The sequence below is a fragment of the Microtus ochrogaster genome, chromosome 21 (genome assembly GCF_000317375.1).
Source record: "Microtus ochrogaster isolate Prairie Vole_2 chromosome 21, MicOch1.0, whole genome shotgun sequence".
In the NCBI taxonomy this organism is placed as follows: domain Eukaryota; kingdom Metazoa; phylum Chordata; class Mammalia; order Rodentia; family Cricetidae; genus Microtus; species Microtus ochrogaster.
The window spans coordinates 11,113,318-11,133,258 of record NC_022022.1 but is presented as its reverse complement, the minus strand read 5'-3'; the positions used below and the strand labels follow the sequence as shown (position 1 = coordinate 11,133,258).

Sequence of the window (19,941 nt, the reverse complement as noted above, 5' to 3'; positions counted from 1 at the left end):
TGGAAGCTTCTAAATGGATGGTCTTGAATTAAAACAAGCAAAGGGAAAACAAAACTCCCATGTAACACGAGAATGGCTTTAGTGGGGAACATTTGCTTAAAATCTGTGCCCACTTGACAGAGCTTATTTATAACATTACTAAGAATTTTGTAAAGAATTAATATGTAAAACAAATACAAAACACTGGCTCAGAAGCGTCACAAAATGAAGTTAGGCCCCTATTCTCCCACTTGCCAAAAATATGCCCTTAGATATACATCTACTTGCAAATCAGAATCATGGATATCAAAGAAAAGAGAAAAATAGGTATAAATAAAACATCTTAAAATAAATTTTCGTCCCTTCATTAAAAAAAAAACAACTTGAAACTTCAATAAAATAATAAATCAGTCTGGAGCATTTTTTTTAATGAACCTTAATTTATAAGGAAAGAAAAGCTAGAAGGAAGCCAAGAGATGAAGCCAGTGGTATGATCAATATTGTTTAAGCGCAGTATAAAAAGGCCTAAATCATACTCCTCTTTACCCACATCCCTTGTTAAGAAAAGAAAAATCCAAAGGAATCTGTATAATAATTTCTTTAGAGCACTTTATTTGATTCAATGCACACTAAAAATATTCACTTCTTCGACAATTAAGTCAAATAGTTTTCTGAGTACGTCTACAGTCTGAACTGCTTAAACTGATTTTTTTAAGAGGCAAGTGATTTGCCACACATCTGCTGACACCTGAAACGCTTCTGATGTTGATTCTACTTTGGTCACTTTGTAATTCTACTGTGTCCATACAGAAGTAGGACTACAACTTTTAATCCAACGGAGATGCGCACACAGTCTAGAGCACACTTGATTTGAGCATCACAACGAAGAGGAGAAAATAAACCAGATCGAGTTGGTCTATCTGCTTCAGGTATTACTCCTGTCATCAGGCAGTAAACAAAGCTGGGTGCACTCCAACTACCATTCACATGGGGATTGGCTCGTTCTCAGGATTTACTTACAAGTATCTTCTAAGTCATTAAAAGCCCCCAGTCCATGCACATGTCCCACTTGGTGGACAGATGAGTAATCTAACCCCACCGGGTTTATTTCAATATTTTGATATTTCAATAATAAGCTGCTTCTGAAGATTTTTTGAGAAGTCTGTTCTCTATTAAAATAAGATAGAACCTCAAAATATGAATGTGAACATTAGAAATAGACAGCATATATTACAAATCCATTCTTGATAGGAACATTAGTAAGAATACACATTAGCTTAAAAAACAGGCTCAGCAAATGTTGCTGATCTGCCAGAAGTCTGAGCTCACTATTTACAAATAAGACAAAGTGAAATACAGAAAATTGTACACATTTGGTAGCTGACAGATTTCTGTTTACCAATAGTGGTCTACTGGAAACTGGTACAAAGAAAGACTGGGTGAGAGTCAGTTGTCACCTTCTCAATCTAATTTACATGTACAGAAAATTTTGAAATATATGTTCTGCCTTTTGAGGGAATTACTAACCGCATGATCAGATGATCTGACCAGTATGTGTAATTGTTTAGAAGGGTTTTCTGGAAATGACTTCCATAAAATCTGTATGATCCACTACTGAAGTTACCATATTCATTTCAGAACACCACTGAAGCTGACTATCAGGTATCAATAGTTATGTTCCTTGACCCTATATCTAAGTAGAAAATAAAACTACATTTGAGTTCTTTAAACCAATTTAAAAACTAAGGCCCAATAGATCAAAATGAGAAAAAAATACAGTGGCATGATTCAATGCAACTTTAGTAACATTCAAGTGGAATATGATCTACTCGATTTTTAACCAGAAAACAACCCATTTGTGTCTGTGTAGGAGGAGACTTATAAGTTGTTTGAGTAACTGTGTGCTCTAGCAGAGACACAATGATGCAACATGAGCCTCGCCTGACGCAGCATCCTGCACCAATTAACACACATGATCATTTAAGTTTCTAACAGTCAGAGAACCATCTTCATTTGTAACAAATAGTCAAACTCTTTCATGTCTGACTTTGCTCTTACTTAAAAGTTGCAGAGCTCTCTCCCCATTTCTTGACAAGAATGTTTTCTGTGTCCATTATTTCAATCTAATACTGTATGAAAGCTACCAGCTTCTTTAAGGAGGTACCCACTGTACACAGGATATTCCAGTAACACTTAAATAAAAGGGGGTTTTGTTTTGTTTCCTTCTTCTGTTATTTCTTTCTTTTTAAAAACAACTGATTAAGTCCACATCATTTTATTTTATATGCACCGGTCTCTCATCTGACTTTAGGCGTTTTCTGCGAGGTTGTATAAAGTCTTCATCAGAGTCTTCCGTTACTTCACCATCATCCTCTTCCTGCTCAAACTCTGGCAAAGGAGCGAAGGTCCTGTCTGAGTAGATCTCTGAGAGTTTATCTTCAAAGTACAACGCAACTGCTTTCCCTGCCTGAGCTACTTCTGAATCAGCCTGCAAGCAAAAGACAGGAATAGTCACCTACTGATAATGCATATTCCTTCACCAAGTTTGCATGGTCTGAAAAGCTTACCTTCAAATTAATCTCTTGTGTGTCTGCATAAACTTGAACAACTTTCATCATCTAAAAAGGATACCAGAGTCAAAAAAAAAAAAGGGAAATTATAATCCTTTCTAAAGTTAAGAAACTGTATAGGATTGGTGACGAAAAGTCAGCCATACTAGGGAGAACAAATTGCTAAAATCAGGTTAAGTGCTACCTAAAACTCTATAGAACATGGAAACTCTTTACAAAATTGTTAATAAAGTTACTTTGAAACCTCAATAACAATTCCATTCCAAATTATTGAGGTCAATTTTAGTAGGAACTGATCTGAAGACATCAATCTACTTATTTGCGAAAGTATTTGCAAAACAAATATTAAAAGAAATGCTATTTTAAAAACAGCCAAACTTTCTACAAGATAATCAAAATTTTATCTTTATGGCATTATCACAAATTAATTTTTTGTCAGGATAATCAGAATTTTATCTTTATGGCAATACATTATCACAAATTTTTTTTTTTTTTTTGTTTTGAGACAGGGTCTCCCTACACAGCCCTGGCTGTCCTGGAACTGCTCTCTACATAGGCCAGGTTGGCCCAGAACTAGCATATATCGGCCTGCCTCTGCCTCCCCAAGTGCTACAATTATGGTGCGTGCCACCATGCCTGGCCTACAAATTAACTCTTAATAAAATAAGCAGAATGTGTCTTTTTGTCGATGATAGTATACAATAATATACCCATTTCAAAATAACCTATTTTTAAAAAAAAACAAAATCTAGATTTTATAGCTTATAATATGAAGTAAGATTTTACTGATTTGTTCTGAGGCAAAACTCATAGGGACTTTGGCTTGAGCATTAAGGCACCGCCTGGACGCCTCTAGAGACAGCTGTCGGAATTGGATTCTCATCTAAGAAAGACCATTTTGTCCTCCTATAATGAAAACCCTCAATAACAATAACAAACTTGACTTTATTCCAAGGACAACAAAAAGTATGCCCTTGACTGAGATTATCTGTTACATTTCTGTTCTTAAGGTATGGGTATCTTTAGCTTCCAAGAAATAGATAAAGTTAATGAAAGTCTCATTGCAGAAACCAAACCCTCATGATTACATATTGGAACAATTATTCAATGGGTATTCAGTTTAGTCTTAACACTCTGTTTATGTGGCCAGTGATGGAACTAAACATGGGCACTGTTAGGTTTCCCATAAGTGCCCCAAATGTGGGTATACATAATCATATCCCAAATTACTTCAGACTACATTATATATTCAACCACAATTCCCTTAGGAAAGGATATTCAAGAACACTCTTAGTGTCTCATATTTAAGAATACACTCCAAATTTTAAATAATAAACTTTCTTCTCTGGAGCGGAAAATAAAATCAAATTTCACTCTTATAGAATGAAACTTTGTTTTTTATAAAGTAAAAAAAAGTAAAAACAAGAAATAAAAACAAACAAGAAACAAAAAAAACAAAACAGGATATTCTTTCATCAGGAAAAAAAACTCAAAAACCAAATAACCAGGCAAAGGAAAACTAACAAGTCATAAATACTCTATAAGTTGGAAGCTAACATACTTCATTAAACCTTGCACAGTTCTTGAAGATCAAACGGACATCAGCCACAAAATCATCTGGGATTTGGTAGTGCTGGGAATGTTTTTTCTGAAGCTTCTTTTTCACCGTCGATAAATCCATTGGTTTCTTTATAATTTTATAGTAGTTTGGTATCTATAAAATAAATCGTGGCAGGTCAGAAATTCTCCAAATTATCAAACTATTTAATTTGAAAATGTACAGCATATTGATTATATTTGAGGTACAGCAAATATATTTCAAGTTTTCTACCCAACTGAATCTTGAATACCAAATCTTACTGCAAAATATGTGCTGGTTTCCATGGCTACTGGAAGTTCCAAAGGTCCTATCACTAATAAATATGAACGAGACAAAGCAACTAGCAGAAACTGCCTCCTTCAAAACTCAGTCATATCTAGCTCATTAGGTACTTATTTAAAATTTTTAAAGGAGAACGAAAATTAAAGTATATTAATGTTGTGGTTTAGAGCACAGTGTTGTAGAAGACATCCTCACCGCTTAAAGAATTTCAGGAACACTGAAGGAAGGTTTGCATTTAGTGTTCTGACTCCACCTTTGGCCACGAGTTTTCTACCCATGAGATACAAGTGTACACTGTAAGACTGCTTTAGGGTTTCGGCTACTGTTTTGAGACAGTCTACTATGCAGTTAGTTCATGCTGGCCTCAAACTGAAGATCCTCTGCCTCAGTCTCCGGAGCATCTACCACATTGGTAGCAGTACCATACTGAGCTAAAAGCTATCTGAATACGTCATGAAAAGACTAGAGAATTATTTTCTATTGTGAAATCCCTAAACTTAGGGGGCTTTCTAGAATTGATGATTAGTACCTGTAAAAGACACTTTCCATTTGTTAAATCTTTTGTGCTTTTAAAATTCATTTCTTAGCCTATTTAGTAAACAGGTCAACTACTATTTAATAGTCTGTTACCATGATGACATTCAACAACAAGTAGCTAACAAGTGCAGATAGCACATTTTATATTACTAAGGCAGTGAGGATCTCTAGCCTGTTTTTTAAATTGTAGTATTTTAAAGTCTTTATTCCAAGTCTCCAGTAGAATCAACACAAAACCACTAACATGCAAAATATCGTAGATGTCTTTTCTCAATCTTAACTATTTGCATCAAGAGGACTTTCAAATGGCAAAGTCACTGCGAAAAATTCATCCATACACTTTTATTCAACTAACATTTATACATTTATTTTCTCTATGAGCAACACTGGAACATAGCAGACATAGACTCATAAATAAAATAGTATTCCTACGGGGCTGGAGAGATGGCTCAGAGGTTAAGAGCATTGCCTGCTCTTCCAAAGGTCCTGAGTTCAATTCCCAGCAACCACATGGTGGCTCACAACCATCTGTAATGGGGTCTGGTGCCCTCTTCTGGCCTGCAGGCATATGCACAGACAGAATATTGTATACATAATAAATAAATAAATAAATATTTTTTTTTTAAAAAAAAATAGTATTCCTACTATATAATTAGAAACGAAAGGCAGAAAATTGTGTTCTCAGTTATAAAGTTAGCTGACATGGAATGTGGTAGTTCACACTTGTAATCCTAACTCTCTAGAGTTAGAGGCAGGATCCTGTAGAGAAAAGAAAAATAGAAGAGGAGGAGAGGAAGGAACTAAAAGAACAAGCTGTCTGCCCTGGTTCAATGTTCTTCTCATCAAAATTATTTCCCTTATGTCAACCTTAAAAGGAGAATGTAGAAATAAAAAAGTTTCTATCAGAGCAACATACACATACTATTTTTTATTTTTATTGTTTTAAAAGACAGGGTAAAGTGTCTTGCATAAGGCCAGGCTGGCCTCAAAATTGCTATCTTCCTACCCTTGGGTAGTACTAGCTACCCAAGCACTAGCAACAAATAAACCCATCTAACAAACTAATTTTAACAAATGAAAAGTTGTAGCCATTTAGCTCTAATAAGGTTCTAATTTTCGAATGAGGACATAGCTCAGTAGTGGAAAACTTGCCTAACACGAAGTCTAGATTCAATTTCCCAAACCAATACACACATATATTAATTAAACAATAGACCGTTAGCAATGTTATATACTATTTATATAAATATTTTATACTGATTGTTTTATATAATCTTCTAAATATTTCAGTAAGGTTAAGAATAATAGTGGCACACATATTTAATTCCAGCACTCCAGAGGCAGAGGCCCAGTGGATCTCATTTACATAATTTTTTTAAATTGTAAAAACAGTACTTTAGGAGCTGGAGAGATGGCTCAGGAGTTAAGAAAACTGGTTACTCTTCCAGAGGACCCGAGTTCCATTCCCAGGAACACAACAGCTCATAACTGTTGCTAACTATAGTCCTAAGGGATCCAATGCCCTCTTCTGGTTTCCCCAAGCACCAGGCATGCACATACTGTACAAATATACATGCAGACAAAACATCCATATACATAAAAATAAATTTAACAGAATAGTAATTTTTTTAATTTTCAAAATATTTGTTTTATTTTTTAAAAAGGTGTTTACAAAGTATTTAATCCCAGCAGTGGGGAGGAGGGCAGAGAAAGACCTCTACAAATTCCAGGACAGCCAGTTTCAAAGTCCCCCGACCCCATCCCCCCCCCCCCCCGCCATCCCAAAAAAGGAAAAAGGTGATTAGAGTCTAGAATGAAAGACAAGAAAAAAAAAAGAAGACATTGCTCAAAGAACAGAAAACTTCAGTTAGGCTGATGTAAAAGTTCTATTGATCTACTGCCTGACTTACATGTAAATCACATTAATGATACACTGCATAGTTCAAAATTCTTTAAAGGAGTTTTGACATTCCATTCTCATCACAAAAAAATTAAGGTAATGATGGGTGTGTTAATTTGATTAACTCTTTCAATTTGTATGGAGATCAAAACATCATATTATGACCTACAAATATACATAACTTAACAATTGAGTTCTAAAAGTTGGAGAAGTTATCAGAAGCTATTGAGTCACAGAGTAGTTAAGCAACTTACTGAAGAAGATCTGTCTAAGCCACAGCCCATACTAGATTTCTTTACCAGGATAATACTAAGCATGCAACTCACCGAAACAGGAACAGGCTCCTGGAATTCAATACTTAATTCATGACAATAGAGGTAAAGTAGGAGACGTTCACATTTCTGATCCCCAAAAGAAAAAAAGAGACAATTTTTATGGGGGGGGGGGGGTCTGGCAAGATATTTTGGAGAATATAGCTACAAAGTATTACAACAAGCTGAACAGTGTCTTCTATATAATAGATCACAATAATTTTGCTTTCCATTAAATTTTGAAACTATGTTCTTTCTATTCTACTCTAATTAAGTATATATCCTTAATAGAATTAAGGCAATTTATCTATTATTCATATTTACAGAAATGAGTCATAAAAACAACTTACAGTAAATGAGTAAAAATTTTCACCATTGGTACCTAGTACAATTCTCTAAGGCAGGCAAAAACAAGAATTCCTATTTGTCAAAGATTCAGTTCAAAATGAACAAAAACTCTCTGCAATCCAATTTTAAAAAATCTTCTCTTTTCATTCATTCTTTTATCTTTTCTGAGAAACAATTTTACTATGTAGCTCTGGCTGGTTTAGAACTTCCATGTAGACCAGACTTGACCTAAAATTTGTGACCACTCTCTTACCTTTGCTGACTTACAAGATTTATAAGATTAACTATTTAGCAGACAATGAGGACTACTGAGAACTCAAGAACAATGGCAATGGGTTTTTGATCCTACTGCACGTGCTGGCTTTGTGGGGGCCTGGGCGGTTTGGATGCTCAACTCACTAAACCTGGATGGAGGTGGGCGGTCCTTGGACTTCCCACAGGTCAGGGAACCCTGATGGCTCTTCAAGCTGATGAGGGAGAGGGACTTAATCAGGGGAGGGGGAGGGAAATGGGAGGTGGTGGCGGGGAGAAGGCAGAAATCCTCAATAAATAAATAAATTAAAAAAAAAGATTAACTATTATACTAAAATGTGTTATATTAGTAGTTTTATACTTACTTAAGCTTTGTCTAGCATTAGTTTCTATATTCCAAACACATTCCTTCTCTTCACAGAGGATTTTCTAAGTATCATATATTCAAGTATTAGATTAGAGCCAAATTTAATTGTGATGACCACAGAACTACATAAGAGGTATTTGGTCAATAGAAATCAGGCTGAGATTCAAAAATTTGAATGAAAAGACTTGGAGTTTCATTTTTAACATGGGAAGCTATTAACAACGAAGTGATAAATTTACCTTTTTTAAAAAAAAAGAACATTACTTAAATACAGAAAAACATATTAAAAGGGCAAGAAGAAGAAACAAGGAAATTATCACAAAATTATCACAACTCTCTCTCTTCAGTCTGAAGATTTCATTGAGGTAAGAGCTCTCTGGTGGTTAACTGCTTTGCTTCTCAGATCTTTCAGCTTGAACCCCAATATCTGTCTCTGGGTTTTATTATTCATGCTACATCTGTTCCTCAACAAAAAAGGTAAAATATAGTGATATTTTGTTTATGATCTAACAAATAAAGCTTGCCTGAAGATCAGAGAAAAAAGCTAGTCTACTAGTTTCATACAGTGGTGGCACACACCTTTAATCCCAGCAGCCACCCTGCACTCATAGAGGCCGGGCAGGATAGTGCATGCTTTTAATAACAGCACTAGGGAAGAATAAAGACGGGATGAGACAGGAACTGTCTGTCTTCAGTCTGAAGAGTTAGCAGAGAAAAGAGCTTTTTAGTGGTTGGCTGCTTTGCTTCTCTCATCTTTTAGTTTGAACCCCAACATCTGTCTCTTTGCTTTTTATTATCTGTGCTACAGTCCACGTAAGAAATTATGAATGTGTTAGGGTGGTAATAGTGGGGAGCTAAGCAAAATGGCATTATAATCACGTTTGACTTTTTATCTCACAGGCTTCTGGTCCCAACAATAGAGGTGAACAGTATTCCCATTTAGTGACTGGGAACACTGAGAAAGGAATTATTCGCCTGGCATTTGCTATCATTTTGGAGGGAGAGGATCAGAAATCAGGATCTTAGTTGAAATATACTAAGTATGAAGTCTGACCTGATGGTATAAACCTGTAACCTGAGCACTCACAAAGGAGAGCTACTGCAAATTCAAGCCCAGCCAGGACAGTATAGTCACAGACTGCTACATTTAAAAAAAATCTTGGTACACCAAATGATACAAAACGTACCAGGTAATGTGCACAATACCCAAGGGTAGGGACTGTACACTGCATGGGTGAGAGAGGGAACACCTACACACATAGGCTAGCAACCACAAAATGACTATTAACAAGTCAGCTTCGACACTTACCCTTTGGTCCACAGGGCTTAAGCCCTGTGCGGTTTTCCCCTTCTTACTGTGTTGCATATTATCACAATCGTATTCAACTTCTGGCTTCCCAATATCTCTGCAAAACGTGCATATCCAGTCGCCACTGAACAACGAAAAAGGCAATTACTCCACAAATCACAACAAAGTCTATTCTGGAGAAGATAAGCCCTTAGCTGTAAGTCTCTAGTTTCCCTAATTTCCAATTTTGTAGAGAAAAGAAGTTTATGTATTTGTTAAATCTCTTAACTTGCACAATAAATTCTCCAAAAACTTCTCCCAATGACACATCAATTGATTTCCTTCTGGAAATCTAGAAAATTAAACATTAAACACTAGTCTGTTCATGTCACACAGTCAATGATCAGTTCCTACATAAAAATACCTGATAGTTCTAATTCTGGGACATGAAGAATTACTTTCTTGCAAACACAAAGACCTAGTTGGCACCTGTAACTCCCATCACAGGGGGACAGGGATGGAGGAACCCTGGAGCATACTGGCTAGTAAGCCTAGCTTTTTGAGTAGGTCAAATAGCCAAGAAGAAACAGCACCCAAAGCTGTCCTCTGGCCTATACATGCACCTCCCCATACAACGGCATACATACAAAGAAACCGTATAGAGTATGTGTTTTAAAATATTCTAAATACACATAAATATACTATAAATTAATACACTATAAGTAATATAGTGTATTAAACACACACAGATAACGAACAGTCTTTTTCAGAGCCACTCAAAAACCTGGATATACAAACACATACAGGTACGCACAAACATTAACTCAAATAAAGTACAGTTTTTAAAATCAGGATTTCTATTGAATTATAAATTTCACAAATTATTTGTTCATATGCTTTATTCCCTGTCTATAAATAAATATACAGATAAATAGAGGTATATTAATATAAGTAGATAAACAAATCCTAATACTAGGAGTTTTATATAGAATCTATGTCAATAGTTTATATTCCCCCCTAAGTGTCTGCCTTTGAAAACTGGCAGAATCTTAGCTTAATCCCAGCATCAGGGAGACAGAAGAGGTAGAGCCCTGTGAGTTCAAGGCCAGCCTGGTTTACATAGTGAGTTCCAGGACAGGAGAGAGAGAGAAGAAGAGGAGGAGAGAGGGAGAAAGGGAGAGGGAGAGAGAGGGAGGGGGAACTGGTAAGATGGCTTAGAACCTAAGGGTCCTTGCCACCAAGCTTGATGATTAGTTCAATTTCCCAGAACTCATACAGTGGAAAGACTGACTTCTGTAAGTTGTTCTCTGACCCCCATACATGTTCCACAACATCCATGTACACGTGTGTATATATGCATGTGTGTACAGACATACACATAAACATGTAATAATTTTTAAAAACCACCTTCTTTATTAGTTCATTACCAAATCATACCTGATAAAATTTAGGTACGTAATACAATAAACAAAACAAAACAAAACAAAAAACCAAAACCAAGAACAACCCAAAAACTATCCCAGCACTGTTTAGCTATTTTTCCCCCATCTTAATGCTTGAGATTGAACCCAGGATGTCTTATGTATACTAGGCACATGCTCCACCACTGGGCTACATATTCTCAGCCTCATTATCTGCTGGTTTTTGCAGTGAAAAAGTTCAATCTTTAAAATGGGTTTTTATGAGAAAAGCCCGAACAACTTTCCGCTAGACTTTTAGATGTGAGAATAACAGGATTACAAATCAATTCTTTCCCTGGTACCTTGGAAAGCTGAGAAGCGTTGGAACATGACAAGTAAGATGAAAGACCTTCGGACATTTTTCACAGCATAACAGATCCCCTCCATTCTGGCAGACCGCGCACCAGTCTTCATTCGGGTCATCATCTTTGCTATTGCCATCTCCTCCAATCCTTGCCGACCTGTGCATGAGGTTTCGCACTGGAGACTTCCCATTGACCAGGCTACTGAGTCCTGACTGTCTGCAGCTTTCATTCGTATCTGTAGGTTCTGTTTTCACGTGGTTCTCCAGGCCTGCTAATGTATCCAGCTCACTCTCTAGATGGAGGTTAGTTGAAAGAGGTGGTGTCAAACTACTCTCAGGACTGCTCAACTACGAGAAAACAAAGACAAATATTTTTAGAAAATCATTTAATCCTTACTTGTAATACAGCACATATGTATATACATTAAGGTTAAATTAAAATACATACATAAAAATTATTCTGGAAATCACATTAGTGAAACAAAAGAATATAAAAAATTGCTGACATATGCTAACATGATTTTTCAGGGTTTGGTCCCTCTAATATTGGTTTACTCAGATAATTTGTAAATTTAACCATTATACAGTGATTGAGAAATTTTTTTTAAATATTTTATTTGTTTATTATGTATACAATATTCTGTCCGTGTGTATGCCTACAGGCCAGAAGAAGGCACGAGACCTCATTACAGATGGTCGTGAGCTACCATGTGGTTGCTGGGAATTGAACTCAGGACCTTCCGAAAAGCAGGCAATGCCCTTAACTTCTGAGCCACCTCTCCAGCTCAGTGATTGAGAAATTAACTAACAATCATACTTTTTCTTACAGAGAGCTTATTACAATTTACTAATCAAAATCAGTTATATAGCATTTGAGAAGTATTTTATACTTTTCTTTGGCACACATATTATTCAATTAATGCAAGATTATGGCAATGTAAAATAGATCTTTTACCAGATCACGCTCTTCAGTGGGGGCACTTTTTTTTCCTTTTTTAAATTATAAATGCTTGACCAATAGCTCAGGGTTATTACTGACTAGCTCTTACAACTTAAATTAACCCATTTCTATTCATTTATGTCATGTGACTTGTAGCTTTACCTATCCTCCAGTATGTCTTCCTCCCGCTGCATCTCCTGATGACATTCCCAACTCCATCCTCCTTCCCAGCATTCTCTCTGCTCCAAAAATCCTACCTAGCTACTAGCCAATCAGCTTTTTACCAACATTAAGACCAATACATATTTACACTGTACAAAGATTGTTCCATAGCATCTCTAAATTTATTAAGCTATTATCATAGTGTGTGTGTATGTGTGTATGTGTGTGTGTGTGTGTGTCTCCACTATGTGGTTCAAGTGAGCAAATACAGAAATAATACTAATTTATGCTCAAGTTACCAAAAAGTAGAAAAGGAAATGATCTTTCAAACACTCTCAAAATGACAACATAACCCTGAAAACAAAACTCGGTGTCAACAAAAGGAGGAAAACCATTGTGAGCATATGTAAAAATCCTCAAATAAAATACTGCAAACTGAACTTAACAATGCCTTTGAGAATCTTCAGTTAGGATTCATCACAGGAAGGCAAAGATTGTCTAATATACAACTCAATAAACAGGATAATCCCTGTTAAAGTAACGAACATAAAGTCCTTTAAAACATCAAAAAAATAAAGTTCAATATCGCATGATGAACGGAAAGTAGTGAGCAAGTAAAGTATAGCAGAAACGCATTCCAACAAAACAAAAGAAATTCATGATAATCTAATAGGTTGTATGTTTCATGGGGAAAAGCTAAAAGCTTGTTCCTAAAAGAGAAAAAATAAAGAAATGTTCACTTCAACTACCTTAAGTCAACATAGTTCTAGAATTCTTAGCCATGACAATCAGCAAAAGACGTGCAAAGTGGAATAGAATTCATAATGTCACTATTTACAGGTGACACGATCATATTCATATATATATATATATAAAATTTCTCAGACTCTATCAAAATATTCAAAATTAATAAGAATTATAGAACATCTGAAAAGTAGTGAAAAATATCGCTATCTGCCATGAGGAACTCTCTGAAGTAGAAATCAACGACTATATGGCTATGTGACCTAGCAATCATATTCATATTTTGAGGAAGCATCTGCACTGCCATACATACGTTATCATACTCACAGTGGCTAAGAATCAGAGAAATCTACATGTGAATCGTGGTTGAGGGGATGCACATCTGTACAATGGAATAAAATCCTGACCATTATGACAGCAGGGTGGAGGTGAGTGAACAGAGACAGTCGCTTACATGTGGAATAAAGGAGAAGTTGATGTCATGGAAAAGAATGCTGGTTACCTAAAGTTAAGGACAATAACATGGGGAGAATCTAGGAAGTTTTATCAGTGAGTATTAATATATCATTTGGGAACTTTCTAAATTAAGAGTTTTAGCTGAGAAGATGATGACATTGTTATAGACATCTAAGGTTGTAGCTTTTTAATCCATACATCGCAGTGAACATAATACATTGCGATTCCTATGTGTCAATAACACAGATAGAAAAGTAAAAAGCCTGGGCAAGAAGAATAATAAAGAGTGAAATAAATGAAGATAGGTTTGAACTTTCCTCCACTGTTTTATAAACTGCATAAACTATTTCATCTAAGAAACGCTAGAATGGTTACTATGAGACAAAAAGAAAATCTATCACAAAGACTTTGATCAACAATCTTCTTTTATATTAACTATCTTAGTGCTGAGCTCCTAGGTTATAGACCACAGTTAAGGTTCTCTTGTGGCCCTAAGATCCTATGTGTAAAAGGAGACCATTATTAGAACATAATTTCGCATCGTGGCATTAGCATAAATATAAACTTCAAGATAATATCAAGTGATACTTAATGCAATCAAGTCTTTTCTGATTAATTATAGCTGACTTTTAAGAGCAGAAAGAGAAAAAGAGATGCTTAGCTTGTGTCAGACGTAAGAATTTAAAGACAAATAGATATGCCTAGTACGACGGAAGATAAGCAATGTGACCTCCTACGTCTTTTTTGAGCCTACAGGAGCTTACCATACAGGCACTCCTCCTGCCGTCCTCTGTCTTCTCTTGTTTCACAGCTCCTGAAAAGCTGCACATCTCTTCTTCAGTCCCAGGTTCTTGCTTGACCTTCACCTGGTCAGATTTGAAACTATGACTTTTCTCAGCAGTTCTTCCTGAAGATCCACAGCTAGTAAGAAACAAAAGCCACATTTGATAGTAAAGCATAAATAAAAGGAAAGTACTATTATTAAGATAGTAGACAATTAACTCAAAAAGGAATTGTAAAAGACATTAAAAGTACATTTCATGATCCAAAATCCATTTAAGGATCCTAGTAAGTGATTACACTTCCATGCCACTACAATTTGAATATCCATCCATATCTAAAACACCTGAGATTAGAGTTTTGAGACATGTTTTCCTACTCTGAAATATTTACAAATACAGAGTGGGATGAGTTGGGATATGACTCAAGTATAAACATGAAATCCATTTATGGTTCTTACATATACAACCTGAAACAGACTACTGTTTCATACAATATTTTAAGTATACTTGGCAACTTGATTGCAACCTATTGTAATGTGAGATTAGCTATGGAATTTTCCACTTGGAGCATCATGCTGGTGCTTGCATTTTGGGAGTATTTCAAATTCCGTGTTAGGGATGCTCAACCTGTAGCATAAAACATCAATGATTGTGCCTCTTTATAGAAACAGTTCCAACACTAGCATCTCAAACATCTAAAGAATACAACATCAGCACAAGCGGTAAAGAAAGCCTCACAAAGAAAGATTATTTCAGATTTTTGGGGATGACTGGAAGAACAGAACAATAAATAGTAAACAACCTGGTACAAACTTACTAGAATCAATATAAATGAAAGTAGAGAATATAGATATGTGGTTAAAGGTTTTACATAAAGCACAAACAACAAAAACAATTCACCCAATTCACCACTGAGCAAAGTAAATAAGACTAGTATAGCTAGGGGCTGTAGAGATGGTTCAGCGGTTAACAAACTGGCTTCTCTTCCAGAGGACCAGGTTCAATTCGCAGCAGCGACAACTATAATTCCAATCCCAAGTAATCCAATACCCTCAGACATTCATGCAGGCAAAACATCAATGCACATAAAACTAAATTAAATTAAATTAAAAAAGACTAAAACTGGGCGGTGGTGGCGCACGCCTTTAATACCAGCACTCGGGAGGCAGAGGCAGGTGGATCTCTGGTGAGTTCGAGACCAGCCTGGTCTACAAGAGCTAGTTCCAGAACAGGAACCAAAAAGCTACGGAGAAACCCTGTCTCAAAAATAAAAAAAAAAAAAAAAAAAAAAAAAAAAAAAGACTAGTGTAGCTACTCAGAGTGAAGTTTTCACTGTTTATCTTTCTTCTGAAAGCACTGGTTATTCAAAGTACTAAAAAGTCAACCAAGTAGTTTAATAGGAACAGCTGTCAGAATAGATACACATATAAAACCCCAATTCTCTAATATCTTAGTTAAAACTTCATATTGTATTAAATTAAACAAAGTACAAAACAGTGAAAAGAATGTATTGATGGAGGAAGGTCACTGGTTAATAATGAAACTGCTTGGCCTGATGGGTTAGAACGTAGGTGGGTGGAGTAAACAGAACAGAATGCTGGGAGGAAGAGGAAGTGAGGCAAACGCCATGCCTCTCCTCTCTGGGGCAGACGCGATGAAGCAAGCCACCAGGTCAGACATGCTGAATCTTTCCCAGTTAAGACTGGTGCTACACAGATTACTAAATATGGGTTAAGCAAGATATGAGAGTTAGCCAAGAAGAGGCTAGATATAATGGGCCAGGCAGTATTTAAAAGAATACAATTTGTGTGTTGTTATTTTGGGGCATAAGCTAGCCAGGTGGCTGGGAGCCAGGTGGCAGGAAGGCAGCCCGCTGCTCCTTCTACAATGTATTCACTGTTTAATCTTAAAAATCTATTTCTTAGCTCTATTCAAAGGCTGAAGAAAAAAAAAACAAACAGTTTAGAAGTAATGAATGCTCTTAATTAGTTTAATGTCAAGTAAACATTAAAATTGTGTTGGAATAAGTAAATTCATAAAAGTACAATAGTCAAACTCCTGGAACACTACTGAAGGAACCTGGAAATCAATTCATTACAAAAGTCAATAAAGAAAATTTATCTTGCTGCCCCTTAATTCAATAACTGACAAGGTTTCTTTACAGAAGCATTCTAAAGCAGTAATTATCAAAATAATACTTTTCTACCAGTAAAGACACTTGACACAGAGCTCAACAACCTCAATTTGAACTCCAGAACCCACATGGCAGAAGAAGTTATTCCCATAAACACGCCCCACCACACACATACCAGGAAAATTTGAAGAGCTCATTGGTCAGCCAGTAACCAAATCTGAGCTCCTGGTCCAGTGATTGTCTCAAAATGTAAGGTGAAGACGTGAACAAGACACCTTACATGACCTCTGGCCTCCACACACATACACTGCCCATATGAACTCACATACACATAAAAAACACACATACAAAAAAAAAAGTGCTCCCAATGGAAGCACACAATACTACAAATGAAGTATTCTTGCTTCCTAATTAAACATGCTCTATTAAATTTCTTATTTCTAAGGCTTATTTTTAAGTGTCTGTGCAACTGTGTGTATGTGTGCACACATACACCCAACTTAGGTGCCTTCAAAAGCTAGAAGTGGTAGATCTGGCTAGAGCTGGAGTCACCTGACAGGGATGTAAGAGTCAAATGGCTCTTAAATTCAGAGTTACCTCTCCAACAAGCCCCCACACCTGCAAACTTATGCTCTAAACTGCCCACACTGACAAAAAGGGAAGCAAATTGAAAACAATGAGAGAATTAGAAATCTACAAGAGAAAATTCTACATCTGAAAAAAAATTGAACTGATCACCTATACAAACCAATCTGTTGATGAGAGTGTATAGGACTTATTTAAATGTGGTTCAAAGAAATACTTGTTTTAAATAAAGCATTTATGTGGATAAATTGGTAACTTAATCAACTGGACCTAAACAATACTGAATAGTCCACAAGTAAAATGACATAATTTCTGAGTTTTGTTTCAAATAAACCAGAAAAGGGAATGGAAAAAGGGTACAAAGGAAAGAAGACTGGGTATAATAAATGTACTGACTGTTGAAACTTAGTATATAAAAATGAGTTTACTTTTATTAACTACATTTGAAATTTTTCTTAAGAAAAAAGTTTTAAGTAACATAACACCATAAAAACAACAACAACAACAACAAAAAACCTCACCTGCCTCGACTGCCGGTGCTAGATGTACTAGGAGGTCTCACGGGTGTGTGAGAATTGGGTAAGCCTAAAAAACAAAAGACAGATTGAGGATCAGAACATTCAGACAATACAGTCTGACTCAGAGACTCTTGTAAATCACAGACAGCTGTAAAGTCAGAGATGGCAAATATGATTAGCAGACACCGACCAGCTTCTTCCAGCTGAATCCAGACTCACCTCAGTATCTTGTAAGTATTGCCCAAAAGCAAGAAGTAGTAGATTGAGAAAGTTATCATTTCTTCACATCACAAAATAGACTATATATACTCCTTTACTCTTAAAAAATTGAGACAGTGTTTCATTCTATAGCCCAGACTGGCCTTACATCCTCAGCTGTCCACTGCCTCCGTCTGAGCGCTGACACAGCAGTAACACACACACCAATCAGGCATTCATCCCTTTTCAACATCCTGAAAAAAAATTCTCACTAAAACTCAACGATATAATTCAAAAAAATGTTAATATACCTTATGTAAAAATCTTTACCTCAGCCAGGGAGTAGTGGTGTATACCTTTAATCCCAAGCACTGGGGAGGCAGAGACAGGCAGATCTCTATGAGTTTGAGGTCAGCCTGGTCTACAAGAGCGAGTCCCAGGACAGCTAGGACTATTACAGAAGGAAACCCTGTCTTGCAAAACAAAAAGCAAACAAACATCAAAATGAAATAAAACCCACCATATATGCATGCGTATTTGAAAAACAAACCAAGAAAAGTCAACAAACCTTGAGAAAAGCAAACTATCTTGCTATGATGATAATCCAAGTGATCCTCATTTAACCAGCTGAAGCCCTTGAAAAGTTGGAACTATTCCTTCCTTTCAGTCCACTTCTGAGTTTTACACTGTACACTAGACTATAAAGTAACTCTTCCCTGAGTCTCTAGCTTGCGAAAGTGCCCTGCAGATTTTGGGCTTGCCAATGCGCAGAAAAATAATCAGGAGAGCCAATTCCTTAAGAGGATTTCTTTTCCATCCTCTGTACCACATCATGTGTGTAAAGTGTATATACATATGATGTATCTCCACACACACCTCCCTTTTGTTGCTGTTTTTACCTAAATACAGATACCAGGAGGCAGCCTTCACTCCTCCACCCCTACCTGAAGGTGTTAAGAGCAATGAAGCAATATCCCTGTTTGTTTTACCTGAAGATCCGGGTGATAAAGCAGAGGGTCCTGGGGAAGGATTCATGGTACTTGTAGGCTGTGGGGGTAGATGACTGCCTGAGATATATCTACTCAGTAGATTATCTAAACTACTTGAGCCAGCATCTTCCAACTAAAAAGAGATAAAAATAAATTTGCTTTGATTAAACTGAGGATGAATAAATTAATGTCACTGTTTGTACTTTAATAAAACAGATTATGCAATATCAAGTTCAACCTAACTGCTGCTTCCTTAGGCTCTCCTGAGAACACAGTATGAAGTTTATGTTACTGAAACTGTAATTTATATTATACAACAGATACCCAGCTGCTAAGACAAACTTAATAATTCATTAAGCCCTGTCTAACTACAAAAATAGTTCTGACAGGCCGGGCGGTGGTGGCGCACGCCTTTAATCCCAGCACTCGGGAGGTAGAGGCAGGCGGATCTCTGTGAGTTTTGAGACCAGCCTGGTCTACAAGAGCTAGTTCCAGGACAGGCTCCAAAGCTACAGAGAAACCCTGTCTCGGAAAAAAAAAAAAAAAAAGTTCTGACATACTAACAGTTCACTTTCTTTTCTCAAAGTTGCTGTGGAGTACCCTTGTCCTAATTCTCCCCTTCTTTAGTGTCTCGTCAGAATCATTCATACAAGGATAAATACATGTCAAAACCCAACTTTAAGCTCTGACCAGTTTTTACATCAGCATCCAGCCTGAGCAAGGTGCATCACTGTATACAAAAGAAAGAAAAAGCAGGAAATCTGAACTCATTTCATACTTAAGAGGCAGTAGGATAAAGTTAGAGGATAAACCATTGCAATTTTGGGACAGTTCTCCAAAAAAAGAGCATCAGTTTCCTGATCCTAAAATAAGTCATCTATCCTGCAGAATGTGATGATCCAGTGAGGAAATGTTTACACAAGTAAAAAGACACTGCGGAAACTATATGAAAATCCACACTATTAATTGTCAATCTTGCTTGATTCTATTTATTCCCACAATTCAATCTGTTCCCCAGACAAAGGCCAAATTATTTCTTATACAAATCTATTTCTGGCTTAAGAAAAAACTATGCACTTAGTGCCTGTTCTCTTTTTTTGTACATCATCAAATGTACAAACAATTGATCAAAAAAGTGAGCTTGTCCAGTGGTAGATACATATATTTGACTTGTCCAGTGGTAGATACATATATTTGACTTGTCCAGTGGTAGATACATATATTTGACTTGTCCA

At 36.3% G+C, this 19,941-nt stretch overlaps 1 protein-coding gene across 1 annotated transcript in view; it reads right to left on the bottom strand.

Moving 5' to 3' along the window:
- Positions 1–371: 371 nt before the first annotated feature.
- The window catches only part of Trim33 (tripartite motif containing 33), a 92,819-nt gene continuing 73,249 nt past the window's right edge, over positions 372–19,941 (bottom strand). Inside the window, exons 14-22 of the mRNA XM_005357155.3 lie at positions 18,707–18,839; positions 17,523–17,586; positions 14,265–14,421; positions 11,197–11,546; positions 9,456–9,579; positions 7,195–7,269; positions 4,111–4,263; positions 2,547–2,597; positions 372–2,467 (exon numbers count right to left, since the gene is read on the bottom strand). Coding sequence (XP_005357212.2) covers positions 2,255–2,467; positions 2,547–2,597; positions 4,111–4,263; positions 7,195–7,269; positions 9,456–9,579; positions 11,197–11,546; positions 14,265–14,421; positions 17,523–17,586; positions 18,707–18,839 — 1,320 coding nt within the window. The 3' untranslated portion in view covers positions 372–2,254. The remainder of the gene's footprint in view (positions 2,468–2,546; positions 2,598–4,110; positions 4,264–7,194; positions 7,270–9,455; positions 9,580–11,196; positions 11,547–14,264; positions 14,422–17,522; positions 17,587–18,706; positions 18,840–19,941) is intronic.